Below are 19,679 nucleotides of genomic sequence, written 5' to 3' on the forward strand. Positions count from 1 at the left end.
CCAGAGCAGGGAAACAGAACAGGCAGACTGACGAAACACACTGCTGAGGGGAGCAGCAGGTGCAGCAGGAGAGGTCTGTCATGCCATGTGGGACCCTCTCCGGCAGATGGGGATCAAACCTGCACTGCAGAGGCTGCGGGCAGCTTCGCAGCCCAGTGCTCAACTGCTGTGCCACCAGGGGAGGCCCTGCTGTGATACTTTTACTGCCTTTGACTTCATCTGTTACTTTTAACGGTCTTACAACGAGAATAATAAGAAAGGAAAAAGGAAGCTTTCTGCAGTCTCTCTGTATTGCTGCCTGTTGGCTATAAGCAGAAGGGCAGCAGGACTATCCTCCCGCTTTTATAACTGCATTCACGTGTTCATCAAAGGGCCCCTCACTCAGGCTCAGCCATCAAAGTAGAGGTGGGTGACATAGTTAAATAGCACCCCATCAGAGAACAGGCTACAGTATCCTCAATAAAAGTAAAATAAAAGTAAAAAGTAAAATAACTTTGCCTGTTTTAAGCTCAACAAGTGCAGCAAATTATCTTCCCCCCTTCCCATTTTTATTTCCAAGCTAGTGTTTAACAATGGACCTCTACAAAGGGATCTATTAAAATACCACTGCAAGATCTCAGGACTTGGTTGTCCAATGGTGAAATTGAAAGACTGCACACACAGGGGGAGGATACCATGCCTTTTCCAGAAGAGACAAACCTGTAATCTTGTTTCAGGCACTCAATTACAGCTCTGTGAAGGGGGTAGTGGACATTAACATCAGGGCTGCTTTGAGCACCCCAAAGCGTCAACACCTGGATAGTCTTTTATCTTCTGCCTCATCATTTCCACTGTTGTATTTTTAGCACCTCACAAAGCTGGCATGCTGGGCATCTGTTCCTCCTACTTCACTATCTTGCCCTCTCTCATTTTGAGGCGAGAGGCCGTGGTGTAACAGCTGAATAGTAAGCTTGTTCTGGACAGATGTCTGTACTGACTCTCTACCTCCTGCGCACACATTCTGAGCTTGGCCAGAAGAAGAATCAGGGCAGAGGAGAAGGAAATATATTTGCTCATATTGGGGCCAGATTTCAAGTCTTTTGGGTGTGGTACTTATTTAATTTGGGAGGAGTAACTACACGATAAGTCTTTGATTAAAAACTCCATTATTTTCAGTGCCCTTAACATGTTTCTTTATGTCAGTACGAGGAACTGACCAGTGCAGCCTGTGGCAATAAGTCATTTTTTAAAATATACAGCTATGAGGCATAACTCTAAATTAAAGGATATTATGTTGTCAGGTTTGAAAAAAGGTTTATACCTTTGACGATTTTTTTAAATTCAATCCACTCAATAATTGCAGCTATCAGTCATGATCTATTTTCAACATTTCAATTAAAATGCATAAGTTCATGTCTAAAGCAACCAATTGTGATTTGATCTATGCTCTCCAAACTATCAGACTACTGTCAACATGTTTTTGTGAATAAAATTCTTATTAATCAGCATGATTATTTATGTTGCTTAAAGAATATCTAATATTCAAAAAGTATTATATCTATTCTTTTTTTTCTACTACCAAGTAAAAATATATTTTTATGGTCAGTATCTGTATTGCAGGGTACTGAACTTGCAATCCTTAATGTCCCTTGCCAATTAATTTCTATTCAAGTTTATGACACCGGAGGCATGGAAGACAGATTCTAAAAAGCAAGGAAGCGACAAGCTCTCCACCTCCCCACCTCTCTGCGTTGGCAGATATCACTCAGAACCGCTGATTCTCTGCTATGAGCCCAACATTTATCAGACGGACCCCTCCCTACCTGGAGTTCCCAGCTCTGTCTCCACTAAAGCCATTGTTTCTCCTGGTTCCTAAGAGTGTTAATAGCTTGCTGCTGTCCTCATCTATGGTTTGCCTCACTGTTCCATGTTTGCCCATCAGCTCAACTGACGCCTCTCTAACAAACCCAGTTGCATGGACATGGAGTGCTCTGCAAGAGAAAGTGGTATGGGTGGTATCATTGACAGTTGCCAGCTCTTGCAGTTTGGATACACTGTGGCTTTCAGGTCAAGGCCACACTTATTCTAAGTTGCTCTCAGCCAGTGATAAAGAACATGGATTTATTAGATTCAGGCCATTCTTGTAGAAATCAGGATTCTTCTGACTGGTAGTCTTCCTCTTGAGATTTCACAAAGTCTGGGTTACCCCAGACTTTCTCAGAACTGTGTTGTAATTGGAGATCTTTCCTACTCAACCTTCCTTCTCTCCTTTCATAATTATAGCTGTATCATAATCAAACGGCTCTCTGCCTACACCTATTATGCCTAATCCTTCTCCTTCTTCTCTTTCCTTCACCAGTATTCTTGCCCCCTGACCCCCACCAATCTCTTGCATATATAATCCCATTGTGGGATATTTTTCAGATGGCCCGAACTGATACAACACCTGCATCAACTCTTCTCTACTGAACAACCTAGTTTAAATTCCATTTCTCTGATTAGACCTTGACTTACAATACATCCTGAAAGTGTATTAGGCTAACCTGTTTTATGGAGCCTTTGGTTCAATATGTTATTTTCTGCAATGCATATGCTGTTTGGCTCATACTTTATCTTTAGCCAATAACTGTGTCACTCATTGATGTAATCATCCAAAAAAACAGGATGGATCAATCTTACACTCAAAATTTAGTTTCAATGTAAATATTAATGATGTTACACAAATGTGAAGAAAATAAGAGAAAGATCATTGTTTATATATTGGTGTTCCCTGGGGAGAGCAGGCAAGGCACCCCTACCAGGTCCAAAGTAGTTTTGAGATAGTAGGGATAGGTGACTGGCTATAAGTATTCTTTGTAATTGGGGCTGGAGAAAGTAAGTTTCCATGTATTGACAGACTTGTGTAGTTTGACTCTTCCACCAATACCAAAAGGAGTACACAGACTTTATTTCTTATTAATCTTATTTCCTATTAAATAGATAATAATAGCTGTGGGCTATGAGAAAGGGGTTAGGGGTGAAGCTGAAAAGCTATGGGCAGTCAAACATCAAAAAATGGTGTCAGATCTTCATTACACTCATATATAGTAGACTCAATAAATACATTAAATAAATGTAGTTCTGTGCCTCTAGTGTTATATCTGCAAGAAAGAGGTTATAGAATTTTTCAAGTATACTTCTTCATAGAACCCTATTTTTGAAAACATTTGGGGAATATTAACCTATGCAACATTCTTTGCAATTAGTCATATGATTTTTAAAGATGTTAATTAATCACTTTGAAAACTTGCTATTTCTTTTTTAACTTATCAAGATAAGAAGGTGAAATTATACAGTCATGGAAATTAAAGTAGGAAGGAATTCTTTTTGAACTTATGTTAGATAGTAGTAAGGGCAGATGACTATAACTTTTATAAGATGGAATTTGGTCAATTAAAAGGAAACTACTATATTGCAAGTACTTCAGTGTGTCAGATTATATGATATACTTATTTATAGTAAAGATTTGTCTGACCCTAAAACCTAGCCATTAAAATTCCAAGTCTTATTATTATCAAGACATATTATTTGGTATTGTCAATCTTGTGTTTATGCTTTGATGACAGTTCTATTTTATACCTTTTTCCATAGAAAAATTTTGTTCCTTCCATCACATTCTCTTGATTTGATTAATTTCTATAGTTATAATATCAAAATGGATATGAACATTTATTTTAATTATGTGAAAAAAATTTATCATGTATGTCCTTCAGGAAGTGTGTTTGCTTTTTTGCTTTTGTCCTTTAGAAACCGGTCATGAATTAAATGCATTTAAGCTTTTGGTTACCTGAAGTGTATCTAGGTAACAGTCTTTCGGTTTCTTTCATAATCTGCTTTTTTGAGTTTTTGTAATTTTCATGTCAAATTGAATTTTTTGTGGATATATTAGTAACTGAAAATCTAATATTTATTTTTCTTTATTTATTGGTTGAGCCAGCATATCACTGAGATTGCCTACTTAAAGACAAGAGAACTCTGAGTAGGTGATTCATTATGAAGAGTCAAACAATCAAAATTAATATTAAGCAAAAGTTCATGGTTATTAAAACAGGTGGGCAAATAATTTATTGCTTTCCAGAAAATAATTTATTCCTCCATAATGTTTTCAGATTTTACCTGTTTAGAATTCACACACAGATCCAATAAATACCATTCACTGATTTATTCATTCATTCATAAGTAAAAAATAGGCTGAATGACAACTTTGATCTGGCATTGAACAACTCAATAGGGATAAAATATACTTATTCACTAATTTATTCATTTGGACAATATGCTTTGAATTCTTACTATGTACAAGGCATCATATCAAGTGATTGTTGATATACATACAATAAATGAAAACTTAATCTGCTTGGCCCTACCGTTTTTCCAAACCATGTCTGTGGGGTTCTTGATACTGTTTTGGATTCCTAAGACCATGTTCTTTCTGACTCTCTAACTGATGTCTATATTCCTAGACTGACTACTTTATTTTGTCATACAAACTTTTATCTAAACAGTTGGTTGTCCTTTTTATCATAGTGTCAGCTAGAGATCACTGAAAATGTTTAGAGCAAACAGTGAAATTATATTCCTCAAAAAGTCACAGCATTTTTTAATCAATGGAACAGTCAGCCCTGCTTTATTCTTAATTCTTTTGCACTGGTTAAGTTTGTGCCTTAGCTCATGCAGTTTGTTAGAAAGTTCTCTAAGAGTTTCACTAAATAAATGGATTAATGAATCTAATGAGAGCTCATGTAGTGGGGCAAACGCTATACCAAAATTCAGAAGAGTAAAAGATCTGATAGAATCTGATTCCATTTCATCTATAGAATGGAAATTATATCTTACCATGCAGGGTGGATTTGAGTAACAAAGTAGGATGCGTATGTGATTATTACTTGGAAAAAAAAAAAAAAAACAGAGGAAGTGGCTGTGGGAGGGCTGCTGCACAGCTAGCAGAGCCACGGTCCAGAGGGCAGCGCGTGCCCCAAGCTCTCTGCCTCCCCGCGCCCGCCAACCCGAGGCAGCCCAAGCCCAGTCCGCGGCCCCCGCAGCAGCGCCGAGAGCAGCCCAAGTAGCAGCTTCAGGGCCAGGTGGAACACCTATAGCGACAACCTCATGGCGGGCGGGACCTGTCAGGATGTGGCCATCGTGGGCTATAAGGACTCGCCCTCTGTCTGGGCTGCCGTGCCTGGGAAAACCATCGTCAGCATCACGCCAGCTGAGGTTGGTGTCCTGGTTGGCAAAGAACAGTCAAGTTTTTTCGTGAATGGGGGGCCAGAAATGTTCTGTGATCCTAGACTCACTGCTGCAGGATGGGGGATTTACCATGGATCTTCGTACCAAGAGCACTGGTGGAGCCCCCACTTTCAATATCACTGTCACCATGACTGCCAAGACGCTAGTCCTGCTGATGGGTAAAGAAGGTGTCCTCGGTGGTATGATCAACAAGAAATGGTATGAAATGGCCTCTCACCTGTGGCGTGCCCAGTACTGGGCCTTCTGTGCCTTCCCCTCTACCACTCCCCGCTGCTTTGCACCATCCCCACCTTCCCATACACACACCCACCCACCATTTTTATTTTGGGGCCATTGCCCAGCACCCCTCATTGCTGGCAAAACCACAAAGGTTGCGGCTGGGACTAGATGGCCAAGCCTCCGCCTACCCATTCCCTTCCTATGTGTGGCTGGGAAAAAAAAAAATTTTTTTTTCTGAATAAAAAAGATTCTAAAAAAAAACAACAAACCCAGAAAGAAACTAATGTTTAATGAGTCTGTAATGTTCCCAGATTTGAATCTCAATTATTCCTCCCAACAAACCTGTGAAGTAGATGGCAGAGTTGGAAATTCATATAGTACATATCTGGCACAATTGAGGTTCCTACCTTAGTTTTCCAGTGTCACTGGAACATTTTTCCCTACTGTATTAGAACTTTAGTAGCAGGATATTTAAATTACTTCTGTTAGCTTGTGTGGGCATGTAAACACATCAAGCATATTTCTGTGTTCCCTTTGACTTCCATTTGGGAAGATAGGAAGAGAGGATATTTAATTTGTCATGTTTACTTCACTACCAGTCCAGTTTAGAGGTGTGTTGAACAAGTAACTGTCAATAAAGAGAAAGCAGTTGAGAATAAAGCTACCAAATAGCAGTGAAATCAATTCAGATTGATTCTCTTTCTATAAAATGCCAATTATAAAACAATTACAGATTACTTTTCTATAAAAATGCCAATGAAAAAATAGACTGGCATGATACACATTTCCCTTCTCCTAGAGTTTAATGGTTATCATTATAGTTAACAGAGGTACTACAAAGGACATTTGTTTCCTGACTACAACTGGGACTTTGCTGCAATTTTTCTTTTGGTTAAGACCCATGAGTAATATAGGAGAGATTTCTTCAGTCATTACAGAAGGGTATCACTGAGACTCTAGATTAACACAATATTGTTTTGTAAGACACTTAAGCAATTAGTGACTTGTGCCTTTGTGAGATTTCATACTTAAATTGTTATCCTTGAAGTCGATTTCTAGTTATAGCACCTTCTCTGGCCTTGATGACCATCTGATTCTTTGCTGAGTCTTTCTCTTCGCAGTTTGGTGAGTGGTGGCCAAGAGAGGCATTGCCACTGTCCTTTGCATAAAGTATAAATGAATGTAGGAAAAGTAGAAAACTCTTTTGGGAAGCACATTATGTTTCACTAGATACTATAGAAAACTGTAGAATTGGAAATACTCATTCAGATACTTAGCAAATAAAATGAAACACAAATATGAGTGAATAATCAATTTAACAGGATATTAATAACAATAAAGTAGATTAATAGATTAAATCTACTCTTATTTCCATTGGAACATATCTCCTAATTGAATTTTTGGTTTACCTTGGCTCCCTTCACCTGTGGAAGATAATAGTTAAAATATGAGCATTTTTTCAGGTTAAAGGAAAGAGAGTCATGTATTGATGGGTGGATGCACCTTCATAAGAGGGATATTAAAGCTGCAAAAATATGAAGAATCTGGATATTTATTAAAAGAGTCAAGAAGGAAGAACCTACAAACAGTCATAAGTAGATAACTTGATAATACTACCTTTTTCTGATCAATGCCCAACATATATACATATACACATATATACATCTGTATATCTAATATAATATGTATTTACATATATGCATATAATTTCTATGTATTATGGTGGTATCTTAGCAGTTCCCCCTAGTAGTGGTTAACATTCACAAATTATGTTACACAGAGATTAAATTAAAATACAAATTCCAAGAGTTTTATTTCCTTATACTGCACAGTGATTTAGAAAGTAAGTTTCATGCATAAATTTATTTCAGTTTCTACAGGCTCTACCTGTTTATTATATTTTCAGTCAATGATGGTACATAAGAATCATGTAGTCACTGAATAAAAATAAGAGGCAACAGTAAAAAGCAGAGTTTTGAGTCATAAGAAAAAGAGGAAGGAAAACTTCTAATAAAATTTAATATTGCAACCAAAAATAACCAAATATGATAAGTAAAATTATAAGTACTACTTAAAAAGAAGATTCACACTCAATTCATTCTCAGACTAGAGAAAAGATGTCAACATCTATGTCATAGGGTCTGTTAAGAACACAAAGTGATGACACAAGCATAAGTCTAAGTTGCTGAGTCAGTGGAAATTACTTCATTGTACATGAGCACATGTGGCAAGTTGTGAAATGACAATGGTTCTTTACATGGTTCTTTACGGAGAAGTAAGTCTTCCTATATTGGGATGACCAGATTGAGTTTAAACAGGTTTGTAGACAGAAGAATTCCTCTGTCCTAATAAATGAAGAATAAGATCTCATCATATGTAAAAACACAGTGTAACTCTAAACCCCTATGAAAACATAAGGTATAAATCCCACTTTATAATTTGTGAAATTATACTAAATCCTTTAGGTTTCTTGGCAAAGTGTCTCAAGATCTGCTGGGAAGTTAAAACTGTATTTATTTTCTTTTCATGGGTGTCATCACACTTTGAGCAGCTGTGACAATTTACTGCTGGAATAACTCCATTCTAAAATTATTACTGTAAATTGAAGGCCTATTTTTCTGCCCCAGGTGTATTCTTAATATTAACAGTTGGTAATTAGTCTGTCCTTTGGAGGACTCTGAGCAGTTTTGAAGAGCATTCTGTACATTTAATCAGGAGAACACTTTTCCTAGAAATGCAAACACTAAAATATAACATTAATTGAGTTGTGATCATTTTTTACTAATTACTAATGCTATATCTTAATTTCGTTGCTTTTATTTTATTTTATTTTTTTTAATAGAGGCATGTTTATTTATTTATTTATTTTGTTTGTTTGTTTGTTTATACATGCACTGGGTACAGTCAGAAGCACGGGAGGGTGAGAGAATTCACCAGAGCCAGAGCGGGGAGCAGAGCAGGCAGAAGGACCAAAGTACACTGTGAGGGGAGCAGCGGGCGGCAGGAGAGGTCTGCGCGCCATGTGGGACCCTCCTCTGGTGGCCGAGGAGCAGCCGGGGATCAAACCAGCGCCATGGAGGCCGCGGGCAGCTTCATAACCCAGCAGTACACTCTTTTAAAGTGATATTATAAGGTTAATATTTTTATTGCTGCAATTCCTCAAAAACCTGAGTTTGGAGAAAATACAAGACACTAACAGATGCATAAGTGAAGATTGCTATGGAATATTTAATTTTGAAACCACTAAACAAATTATTCATTATTATAATGTTTACCTGCCTGTACCATATACACATGGCACATTCTGCTTCCTCAGGTAGTTGCAGTCTGTATTTAGATACCTTGCTTTGAATTTAGGCGGCATATACTACTAGTGTTAACATACCACAGTAGTGCTACTCTTTTGAACATCTTTATTTCATTTTGCTCAAATCATTAAGACCTCCAAGCCCATCTATGTGATTTTTTTTCCTTGCAGTTTTCATCTCATGCTGCCCTGAAACTTAGGAATTAGATGTATAGTTGTAAAATTTCATTAAATTATTTTATGCCATTAAAACAGAATGTCTTTATAATTCATTATATTTTTATTTTTTCACACCTGTGCAACTTATAGCAAAGTAAACTAAAGCCCCATAAATATTGTCTTTATTAAAAGTTTGTTCCAGAGGCTAATGGAAGGTTTTGACAGGTTAATGCATAAAGAAAATAAGATATTGTGGGATGCAGCAAAAGCAGTAATAAGAGGAAAATATATAACAATAGAAGCTCACATCAAGAAACAAGAAAGAACGCAAAGAAACAACCTAATCTCGAAGCTCAAAGATCTAGAAAAAGAACAACAAAAAAACCCCAAACCAGTAGAAGAAAAGAAATAATAAAAACCAAAGCAGAAATAAATGAAATTGAAACTAAAAAAACAATCCAAAAGATCAATGAAACCAAGAGCTGGTTCTTTGAAAAAATCAATAAAATAGACAAACCCCTAGCCAGGCTCACAAAGGAAAAAAGGGAGAAAGCACAAATAAACAGGATCATCAATGAAAGAGGAGAAATCACAACAGACACAGCAGAAATCAAAAGAATAATCAGTAACTACTATGAACAGTTATATGGAAACAAGTTTAACAATCTAGAGGAGATGGACAAATTCCTACAACTCTACAATCACCCAAAGCTAGATAAAGAAGAAATAGAACACCTAAACAGACCAATTACAATTAGCGAAATTGAAATGGTAATCAAAAACCTCCCCAAAAACAAAAGCCCAGGACCTGATGGATTTACAAATGAATTCTACCAAACATTCAGAGACGAATTAGTGCCTATCCTTCACAAACTCTTCCAAAAAATTGAGAAGGAAGGGACAATACCAAACACGTTTTATGAAGCCAACATTACACTAATACCAAAACCGAACAAGGACAACACAAAAAAGGAAAACTACAGGCCAATCTCCCTAATGAACACTGATGCAAAAATCCTCAATAAAATTTTAGCTATCAGAATCCAACAATGTATCCATAAGATAATTCACCACGACCAAGTTGGATTCATTCCAGGGGCACAAGGATGGTTTAACATCCGAAAATCAATCAACGTTATCCAACACATCAACAAAAAGAAATATAAAAACCATATGATAATATCAATAGATGCTGAGAAAGCTTTCGACAAAGTGCAACACCCATTCATGATAAAAGCCTTTGAAATTCTTGGGATACAAGGAACATACCTCAACATCATAAAGGCCATCTATGACAAGCCAACAGCCAGTATCATTCTCAATGGTGAATAGCTGAAAGCAATTCCATTAAGATCTGGAACAAGACAAGGATGTCCACTCTCACCATTGCTCTTCAATATAATACTGGAAGTCCTAGCCAGGGCAATAAGACAAGAGAAAGACATCCAAGGAATCCAAATAGGAAAAGAAGAAGTCAAACTATCACTATTTGCAGACGATATGATATTATACATAGAGAACCCCAAAAACTCCACAGAAAAGCTAATTCAACTCATCAATCAGTTCAGTAAAGTGGCAGGATACAAAATCAACACGCAAAAGTCAGTAGCCTTCCTATACACAAACAATAAATCTGAAGAAGAAGAAATCAAAAACACCATCCCTTTTGTTATTGAAACAAAAAAAATCAAATATTTGGGAATAAATCTAACAAAAGAGGTAAAGGACCTATACAAAGAAAACTATAAAACACTGTTAAAAGAAATAGAAGAAGACACAAAGAAATGGAGAGACATCCCCTGCTCATGGATTGGAAGAATAAACATTATTAAAATGGCCATCCTTCCAAAAGCAATATACAGATTCAATGCTATTCCAATCAAAATTTCAATGTCATTCTTCAAAGAAATAGAACAATTATTGATGAAATTCATATGGAATCACAAAAAACCCCGAATAGCCAAAGCTCTCCTGAAAAAAAAAGAAGGGAATGGAGGCATCAGACTCCCAGACTTCAAACTATACTACAAAGCCATAATCATCAAAACTGCATGGTATTGGAACAAGAACAGACATACAGACCAATGGAATCGAATAGAAAATCCAGAAATAAACCCACAGATTTATGGTCAACTAATCTTTGACAAAGGAGCAAAGAATATGCATTGGAGCAAAGAAAGTTTGTTCAATAAATGGTGCTGGGAAAACTCGGTCGCTACATGCAAAAGAATGAAGCTTGACCACCACCTCACACCATACACAAAAATCAACTCAAAATGGATTAAAGAACTAGACATAAGACCTGAAACCATAAAATATATAGAAGGAAATATAGGCGAAACACTACGTGATTTGCACATCAAAGACATCTTTACAGACACATCACCCAAAGCAGTGATAGTGAAGGCAAAGATAAACAGCTGGGACTACATCAAATTAAATAGCTTTTGCACAGCAAAAGAGACAATAACAAAAACAAAGAGAAACCCCACCAACTGGGAGAACATTTTTGCACCCAACACTAATGATAAAGGACTGATCACAAAAATCTGCAAAGAGCTGATTAGACTCAACAACAACAAAGAAAATAATCCAGTCAAAAAATGGGCAGAAGAGCTTAAAAGAAACTTCTCTGAAGAGGAAATGCAAATGGCCAACAGGCATATGAAAAAATGTTCAACATCACTTGTCATCAGGGAAATGCAAATCAAAACTACCATGAGATACCATCTTACACCAGTGAGAATGGCACATATTAAAAAAACTAGCAACAACAAATGTTGGCGAGGGTGTGGAGAAAAAGGAACTCTTCTGCACTGTTGGTGGGAGTGCAAACTGGTCCAACCACTGTGGAAAGCTGTGTGGAGATTTCTGGACCTACTAAACATAGAGCTTCCATATGATCCAGCAATTCCACTCCTAGGTATTTACCCAAAGGACACAGAAACATCAATTCCAAAGAACACCTGCACCCCTATGTTTATAGCAGCACTGTTTACAATAGCTAAGCTTTGGAAACAACCCAAATGCCCAAAAATAGATGACTGGATCAAGAAGATGTGGTACATATATACCATGGAATATTACTCAGCATTCAAAAAAGATAAACACATGCAATTTGCTGCAACATGGATGGCGCTGGAAGGGATCATGCTCAGCGAAATAAGCCAAAAAGAAAAAGAAAAATACCGGATGGTCTCACTCATAGCAGGAATCTAGAAAACTTAAATAAGGGACCAGGAAAATGAATAACTATAAGAAAGTGAAAATCAAAATCAACAAAAAACTATGAACCAGAGACACTTTTAGGGGGGCGGGGGTGGGAGGGGAGGGATTGGGGTCAGAATGGGGGGCTGCAATTGTATGGGGAATATAACAATAAAATTTATAAAAAAAAATAAATAAATAAAGTGAGTAGAAAATAAAATAAAATAAAATAAAAATATCAAAAAAAAAAAGAAAAGAAAATAAGATATTGGATAAGATATAATAAGTGATATTTAAAGTTAGATTAAAAAATGGATTTCCTGCTTGACCAAGTAGTGAAATAAATTTTGCTAAAAAGTAAAATCTAGTTAAATTATTTCCTTATTTTCTTGTATGTAAAATAATCATATTTTAGATTTTAAAGCAACTTTGCATTTTATAACTAGGAGATTTATTTCCCTGCAAGCACCATATTTATGCTTGGCAATTTTTTTTGTAGTGATTTTAAATGGATGCTGTCACCAAATTGGTAAGATTTTATCAAGATTGGATGTTTTGAGTCATTTAACATCTTTATGTTTTTTGTGATCATGGTTTATAAATATATGAGAGACTTAGAAACTTGTCTCATTAAAATGGTTATAAATAAGCAAAAGACACACTCTGCTGGCACCTCAGTATGTCACTTCAGTGAACATATGTGCATCCACAAGATGGGACATATACTTTATTAAGATAATAAAACTAATAATAGACTCTAATGCAAAGACTTATTACAGATATTTAGGAGATTTTTGTAACCCAACCCAGCAAGCTTGCAAATGAAGCATCTAATGCTTATTTTGAAATTACTGCCCCTGTATGTATTAATGTTTTATTGTAGTCAAACTTAACATGTGTGCTATCGTGTTGAATGTATATTATACATATATCATTTCATTTATACCTCACCATTTTAATAGCTATTTATTTGGATAGTAGTTAATATAGCCTGCATCTGAGCCAGAGAGACAGTGATTATGATAACACATTCTGTTACTAAATGGGCTGAATACTTCCAAGCTTCCAGTGATACAGCTGTTAACAACAGTGGCTTTGCTGGTTAATCAGATGTTTTGCCACTGGGGATTGCCCATGTGAATCGAATCTGACAGAGTCTTCTGCTTCAACTCAAATATAATGACACAAGTGAGTCACTTATTCAGGGCTCCAGGAAAATGCACATGGCATTCACCCTCATGCAACCGGAGCTTCTATCCAAGTATCATTTCCATTTATGGTATGGTAATAAGTCACTCATTAATTGAATAGTGACTCAAGAGTGAATGCCAATTGTTTTGTATATTTAAATAGCACTTATTTTTTATATATGTTTCATTTTGAGTTATTGGAATTTTGATATCTAGGAACATAGACAATATCATTCAAACAACTGAATTTGACTTGTTAATATTTCCCAAAAGTTGGAATGAAAAAGTCATTTATAAGTAAAATGTGAATTATATTACCCATTTTTCCCCAGCCCTAGTACCATGAGGTAGAAAGAAATTCTGCATTTAAATCTACGTATTTGAACTATTTTATATTTCTGTTAGTTTTTTTTCCTGAAACATTTTTTCCATTAATTGACCACAAGCAGGCTTTAAATAAACATACTTGTGACCTTTTTATATTGAACAAGATTGTGTTCTTGGTCTGGTGAATATAAAGCATTGATTTTTTTTGCAGCAAATTGTGGGAGAAAAAGCACAGAAGTGCATATTGTGGGTTGGTACAAGAAACCAGATTCTCTACCTATTTCAGTGAGATTAATCAGCTGCCAGGATATTTTGCCTTTGTGTTGATGGAGGAGGTGCGTTTGTGTATTTAAGGCTGTCAGTAGGAAGGAGGGAATGGTTTGGGGGCAAGTAATACTTATTATGGCACAGAATTTGTAAGTCCTTGGCTATAAACAAAAATCCTTAGACATGAGAGCACCAGCTAACAATTTGTTAGTCCTATGGAAATAGAAATTCTTTAAACATGTTTTTGAAAATCAGTAAGATTGAAGTTTATTTTGAAAAATGAATCCCAATTTTCTTTATATTAGTGATAAGGAGCTACAATACTCAATACATCAAATTTTAAAAGAAGCTTGAAATGAAACCAAGAATAGTTCAAAGGAAATGATTTCAATGTTCTTAGGTATTAATGATGACATAATGCATCTTAAAAACAACCTTATATTAGTTTAGAAGCAAATATCATCTACAAAATTCTTCCTCTTTTCCATCAGTTGGATTGATTGCTGTTAGTGACCTGTTAGTCTCTCCTGGGTCTGAATTATTCACAGAATAAGACTTACGCAGACATAACTAGGTCACCTTAATTACCTGTGGAAATAAAGTGTACTAGTGAAAGTTTTACAGTGATAATTACTCCAAAATGCCAAAATAGTGTATGCAAACCTTGGTGGTAACTGCTCTAAATTATTATACAACCAAGATCAATCAAACCAAGAGGTTCATTTTTTCCCCCAACTCATCAACCTTTCTCAACATCATTCTTTTACCATAATAAAAATACTGTGCTTACCAAGTAGTATAATATATTGACTGCATACTTTACCAATCAGTTGTTAGGATTTTCTTTTTTTTTTCTCTAAATTCCTTTGCAGTATTTAGGAAAATCAACAGACTATTGTAAAGGAACAAAAGGAATCTAATCACTTTTTTTTGAAACCTAAAATGCATGGAAATCTTCCTAATCAGCATGTATTTTTTCCTGTAGTCATTTCTGTACCTGTCATTTTGTCATAGAAATAAAGTGAGGAAGAACAGAAATTTTTTTTTAAACAATGAAGGAATGAAAAGTAGAAATGTTTCGCATTTTCACATGAGTACTTATAAAATATTTTAACTATCTGTTCACCAACGTGTTTAAAAGAATAACAATTCCAGTGAAAATTCAAAACCCTTGTGGACTCCGAATGAATGTGGTAATATAACAAAACTCAAAATAATACTACAGTTTAAATAGCATTTGTAATTTGACTTCTGAAAACTCCTTGAGAGTTTTAATGGACTAATCTGTAGAACTATTCCAATGTTATTTATGTGATTCATTTTGAAATACTAGCCTGATGATTCTTAATTTATTCATGTCTATTATATCTCTGCACTTCCATTTATGTATGCAAATAAAAATTTGAGTAATCCCCATTTTTTTTAATCTGTAGAAATGATTTTAGTATTGGAGATCATTATTTTAAATAGAAGTAAGGAAATAAGAACTTCTCAAGTGTTCTACAAAACTTACATATTTTCAAGCCAATTGACTTTATACAATAGGAGGGGAGATTTTCATATTTGAATTATAACATATTTCTTGAATTTTATAGAGGTAAAATAGATAGCATACATTTTTACAAAAGATTATAAAAGAAGTTTCTGAAAGGATTATTATTTTTTATCTTGAAAGTGAATAGATTTATAAGTAGCAAGTACTTAAAAACCAGTGGCTACAGTAGGTAGTTTGGATAGATACATTTGGTTTCTGGGAATGGGATCTTCATGTTTTAACAACTCCTCATCTTCCCCCTCACAAAGTACATTCAATAAAGTACTTTGTACATATTTGACATTTCTTAAGACACAGTTCAAGTATTTTCTGTAAATCTAAATTAATCAAGCTCTTGAGCTGGAGTGACTGTTTATTTACTTTTTATGTGAAATTCATCTGTCTAGTAACTTCCTGAGGTCAAATTAGTAACTTCTTAAATAACTTCTAATCTTAGCTGCTGTCTTGAGCATTAACCCTTGTTACAGAAAAGACAGAGGAAAACTGCTGAATATCATCATTTATAAGAAATTGTAATTGTTCTACTTATCAAGCATTTATTCTGTGCTTATTCATTAAAACATTATGAAGTTTATACTACCATTATTATCATTTTATTGTTTAGGAACCTGAGACTCAGAGGCAAGAATCATGTCCAATTTTGCCAAGGTGTTGCTGGAATTTGATTGCAGTTTTTCTCATCCGGTGTATTTTTGTTTAATTAATTTGTTTTTTACTGTGGTAACTTTGGTTTACAACAAGTACGTTACTCAGTGGCATGGGATCACACTTTCTCAGTTGCAAGTCACCACACCATTCCCACCAAGCCACCCTCAGTTCTCCCCAGGTCCCCTCGGCCCTTTCTGTCCTCTCCATTTGTGGCCTCAGTTCTACTACCAGAGTTAGGTTTCCGAAGAAGGGGTTCAGCGAAGTGGGATCCTGTCAGTGACAGTATTAGGACTGCAACATTCACTTTCTCACCAGCAATATGGACGCCATTTTGGTTAAGCATTGTGAGAGGCCAGACCTTTCCTATCATTTAATATGCTATAATTTTTTTTTAAAGATTATTTCTTCATTTATTTTTACAAGCACTGGGTACTCTCATTGGGTACTCTCAGAAGCACGGAGGGTGAGAGAATTCACCAGAGCCAGAGCGGGGAACAGAACAGGCAGACTGATGAACTACACTAATGAGGGGAGCAGTGAGTGTGGCAGGAGAGGTCTGTCGCTCCATGTGGGACCCTCTCAGGGGACCAGGGATTGAACTGGCGCTGCAGAGGCTGCGGGCAGCTTCGCAGCCCAGCGTTCAACTGCTGCACCACCAGGGGAGGCCCTAATATGCTATAATATTTTTTCATCTTAGTGAGAACCCACAAAAATTCCTAATAGTAGTCCCGCTGAGATGAAATATCAGTCTTTTTAAGTTCGCAAGTTCATTTAGTTCACACTCACAAAATTTATGAGGATTTTTCTCAGTAATTTGCTTGCTAATTTCTACATTTATGTGCTGCACAGCATAGACTCACTCAGGTGTTTCATCTGAGATTGTGAAATGTTTCACGGGGAGCATGTGTTGCACATCAGTGACATGATATATCTTATTAGTCTCTTAAGAATAATTAATAATTTCTTGCTTTATAATATTGCCTTATATCTCAGCAATCTTTTCATCTACATTATCTCCTATGAGCAGCCCCACAATATTATGAGGCAGGAATTTTATCCCCATTTTAGAGATGAGGGTTTTAAAGATGAGCATATTGGATTGATTTGCCCCAGTGGGTCATAAAACTAGTAAGTGGAACTCCTCCCAGTGTTTTTTCTACTCTACTGTAGCTTTTTTTAAAAAAAAATTTATTTATTTATACAAGAACTGGGGTACAGGCCAGAGACGTGGGAGGGTGAGAAAATTCACCAGAGACAGAGCAGGGAGCAGAACAGGCAGATGACAGAAAACACTGCTGAAGGGAGCAGCAGGCAAGACAGGAGAGGTCTCCCGCACCATGTGGGTATCTCCCTGGCTGGCCAGGAATCAAACCCGTGCTGTAGAGGCTGCAGACAACTTCACAGCACTGCGCTTAACCTGCTGTGCCACCGGGGAGGCCCTCTAGTATAGATTTTGTTGCTCAATTACAAGTAGTTTATGGGGTCAGCCTTCTCACATCCCTGGCCACATGTGAAAAATTCCAAACCATAATCCAGATATACTGAATGTAATCTATACTATTGACTGTTGGGATATAGGCATCTGTATTCTCTAAAAACTACATTCTTGAAGATTGAGGATGTATTTCCTAAACAATACTACTCTTTTTTTCATTCATTAATCCATTTTTTTTTAATTGTGGCCAAAAATACAGAACATTAAATTTACCATCTTAGCCATTGTTAAATGTGTAGTTAAAAAGTATAGGGTATACTTACGTTGTTGTACAACAGAGCTCTAGAACTTTTTCATCTTCCAAAGCTAAAACTCTAAACCCATTAAATATTAGTTCTCCCTCCCTGTTTCAATTATTTTATTTGAAATAATTCAAACTCAGGAAAATTGTAAATACAGTACTGAAAACTTAGTTCCCCTGAAATATTTGAAGTTGCAGTGTACTTCCTACAACCAAGGATATTTTCCTGCATAATACAGCACAATTATCCAGGAACATTATTACCATCAAATACACAGGCCCTAGTTCAACTTTTTCTAATAGTTTCTTTTATATTAATACAATCCACTTGAAGATCACATGTTGCATTTAGTTGTGTATTTTCTTCAGTTTGAAACAATTCTTCAGTATTTCATTCACTTTTGTGGAAAAAAAAGGCTAGAGTCAGTTATTTTTCAGAATTTCTTTCAAATTTAAATTTTCCTATTTCCTCTCAGATTAGAATCAGATTATGTATTGCAATAAACCATAGAAGCGATGTGATATTCTTGATTATGGATCTGGTGAAATGCCACATAATTTTTATTTGTCCCAGTACTTGTAATGTAAAATTTGAACACAAAACTGAGGGATATTTGCTAAGTTTTTCCATTATAACAGCAGACTTTTAAAATTAATAATTAATAATTATTTTCTGGAAAATGCTTTCAAACAATGGTTCTCATCTCCCATTAATTGTTTATATACTACTTTTAGCATCTGTTAATGTTTACTGGCTACAATAATTGTGACTACAGGTGCTATCAGATGGTGATTTTGTAATTTTAAATTTTATTCTACTTTTTGTTAGCACTGTAGTATTACTATAAGGGATAGCTCTCATTTCTTTCTATTTGTGTGCTTATATCTATATACAGTCATTGTTTACTGTTTTATTGAACAAGTTATCATTTGTTCATATTGTCATTTCTTTTGATGCTGAAATTATTCCAAATTTGACTGGAAGAAAATCTTTCAAGATATCTTCTGAGTTCTTTAGATATATTACCTTAGTTTTTAGGTTTCTGATTATCTTTGAACAAGAATATGTTTCAAGTTATTCTATCACTGGCCATATCATTCCTTGCCTTAACTTTGTAATTACTAATTTTTGGGGAATGTTGGTATCTTTCTTGTTTCTAAGTTGACAAACTTCATTTACAATAGTACACATTGTATTACGTATGTTATTCCTCAATAATCAGTCTTAGAAAAAAATCACATTTCATGTTCCATAACACAAAGACAAGTCTTCTCATGGTTATGTTTATCAGTTTATCAAACTTCTGTTTTTACTAAGGTATTAAAAGCACAGTTAGCTGATACCTTTCTGAGAACAAAGAAATTTGCTGAGAATCTCATAAAATTCGTAGTCATCCACAAAGCGGTGTTTGCGGGGATCAAGAAGTCAGTACTAAGTCTGAAGTGGGTTTGGCAATGTCATTTATCATTTTTGAGTCAGCAAGACTTTGGCATCTGCTTGTCAAGAGAGCAAAAGTAGGAAATTCACTCTAAGCGAAGTTGTCTGCTTCTGATCAAAGGGATTATAAAACAGCAGAAAAGGTCAGTAAAGCTGTCCTGCTCATATTAATAGTCAATACAGGTGTCTGATTCAATAATTTCGTGATTGATATATATATATATATATTTTATAGTTTGAAGAGAGACTATTGCAAGTAATATTTTCTGGTAACATAAGGAGTGCATCTCATAAATATTTTGAAATTCAGCTGTACTTACAAACTAGATGTTTGGGATATTTAGTTATTTTTATTATTTTTTAT

The 19,679-nt window shown here is 35.6% G+C and overlaps 1 protein-coding gene across 1 annotated transcript; it reads left to right on the forward strand.

Annotated features, from left to right (window-relative positions):
* Positions 1–1,766: 1,766 nt before the first annotated feature.
* Positions 1,767–16,158, forward strand: LOC311188255 (profilin-1-like; the record flags this gene model as incomplete). Its single annotated transcript, XM_084259399.1, is given in 4 exon segments — positions 1,767–1,985; positions 4,963–5,273; positions 5,275–5,493; positions 16,098–16,158. Coding segments are annotated over 4 exon segments (810 nt in total).
* Between the last annotated feature and the right edge of the window lie 3,521 nt (positions 16,159–19,679).

The sequence above is a fragment of the Talpa europaea genome (assembly GCF_964194135.1).
Source record: "Talpa europaea genome assembly, chromosome: 1".
Lineage (NCBI taxonomy): Eukaryota > Metazoa > Chordata > Mammalia > Eulipotyphla > Talpidae > Talpa > Talpa europaea.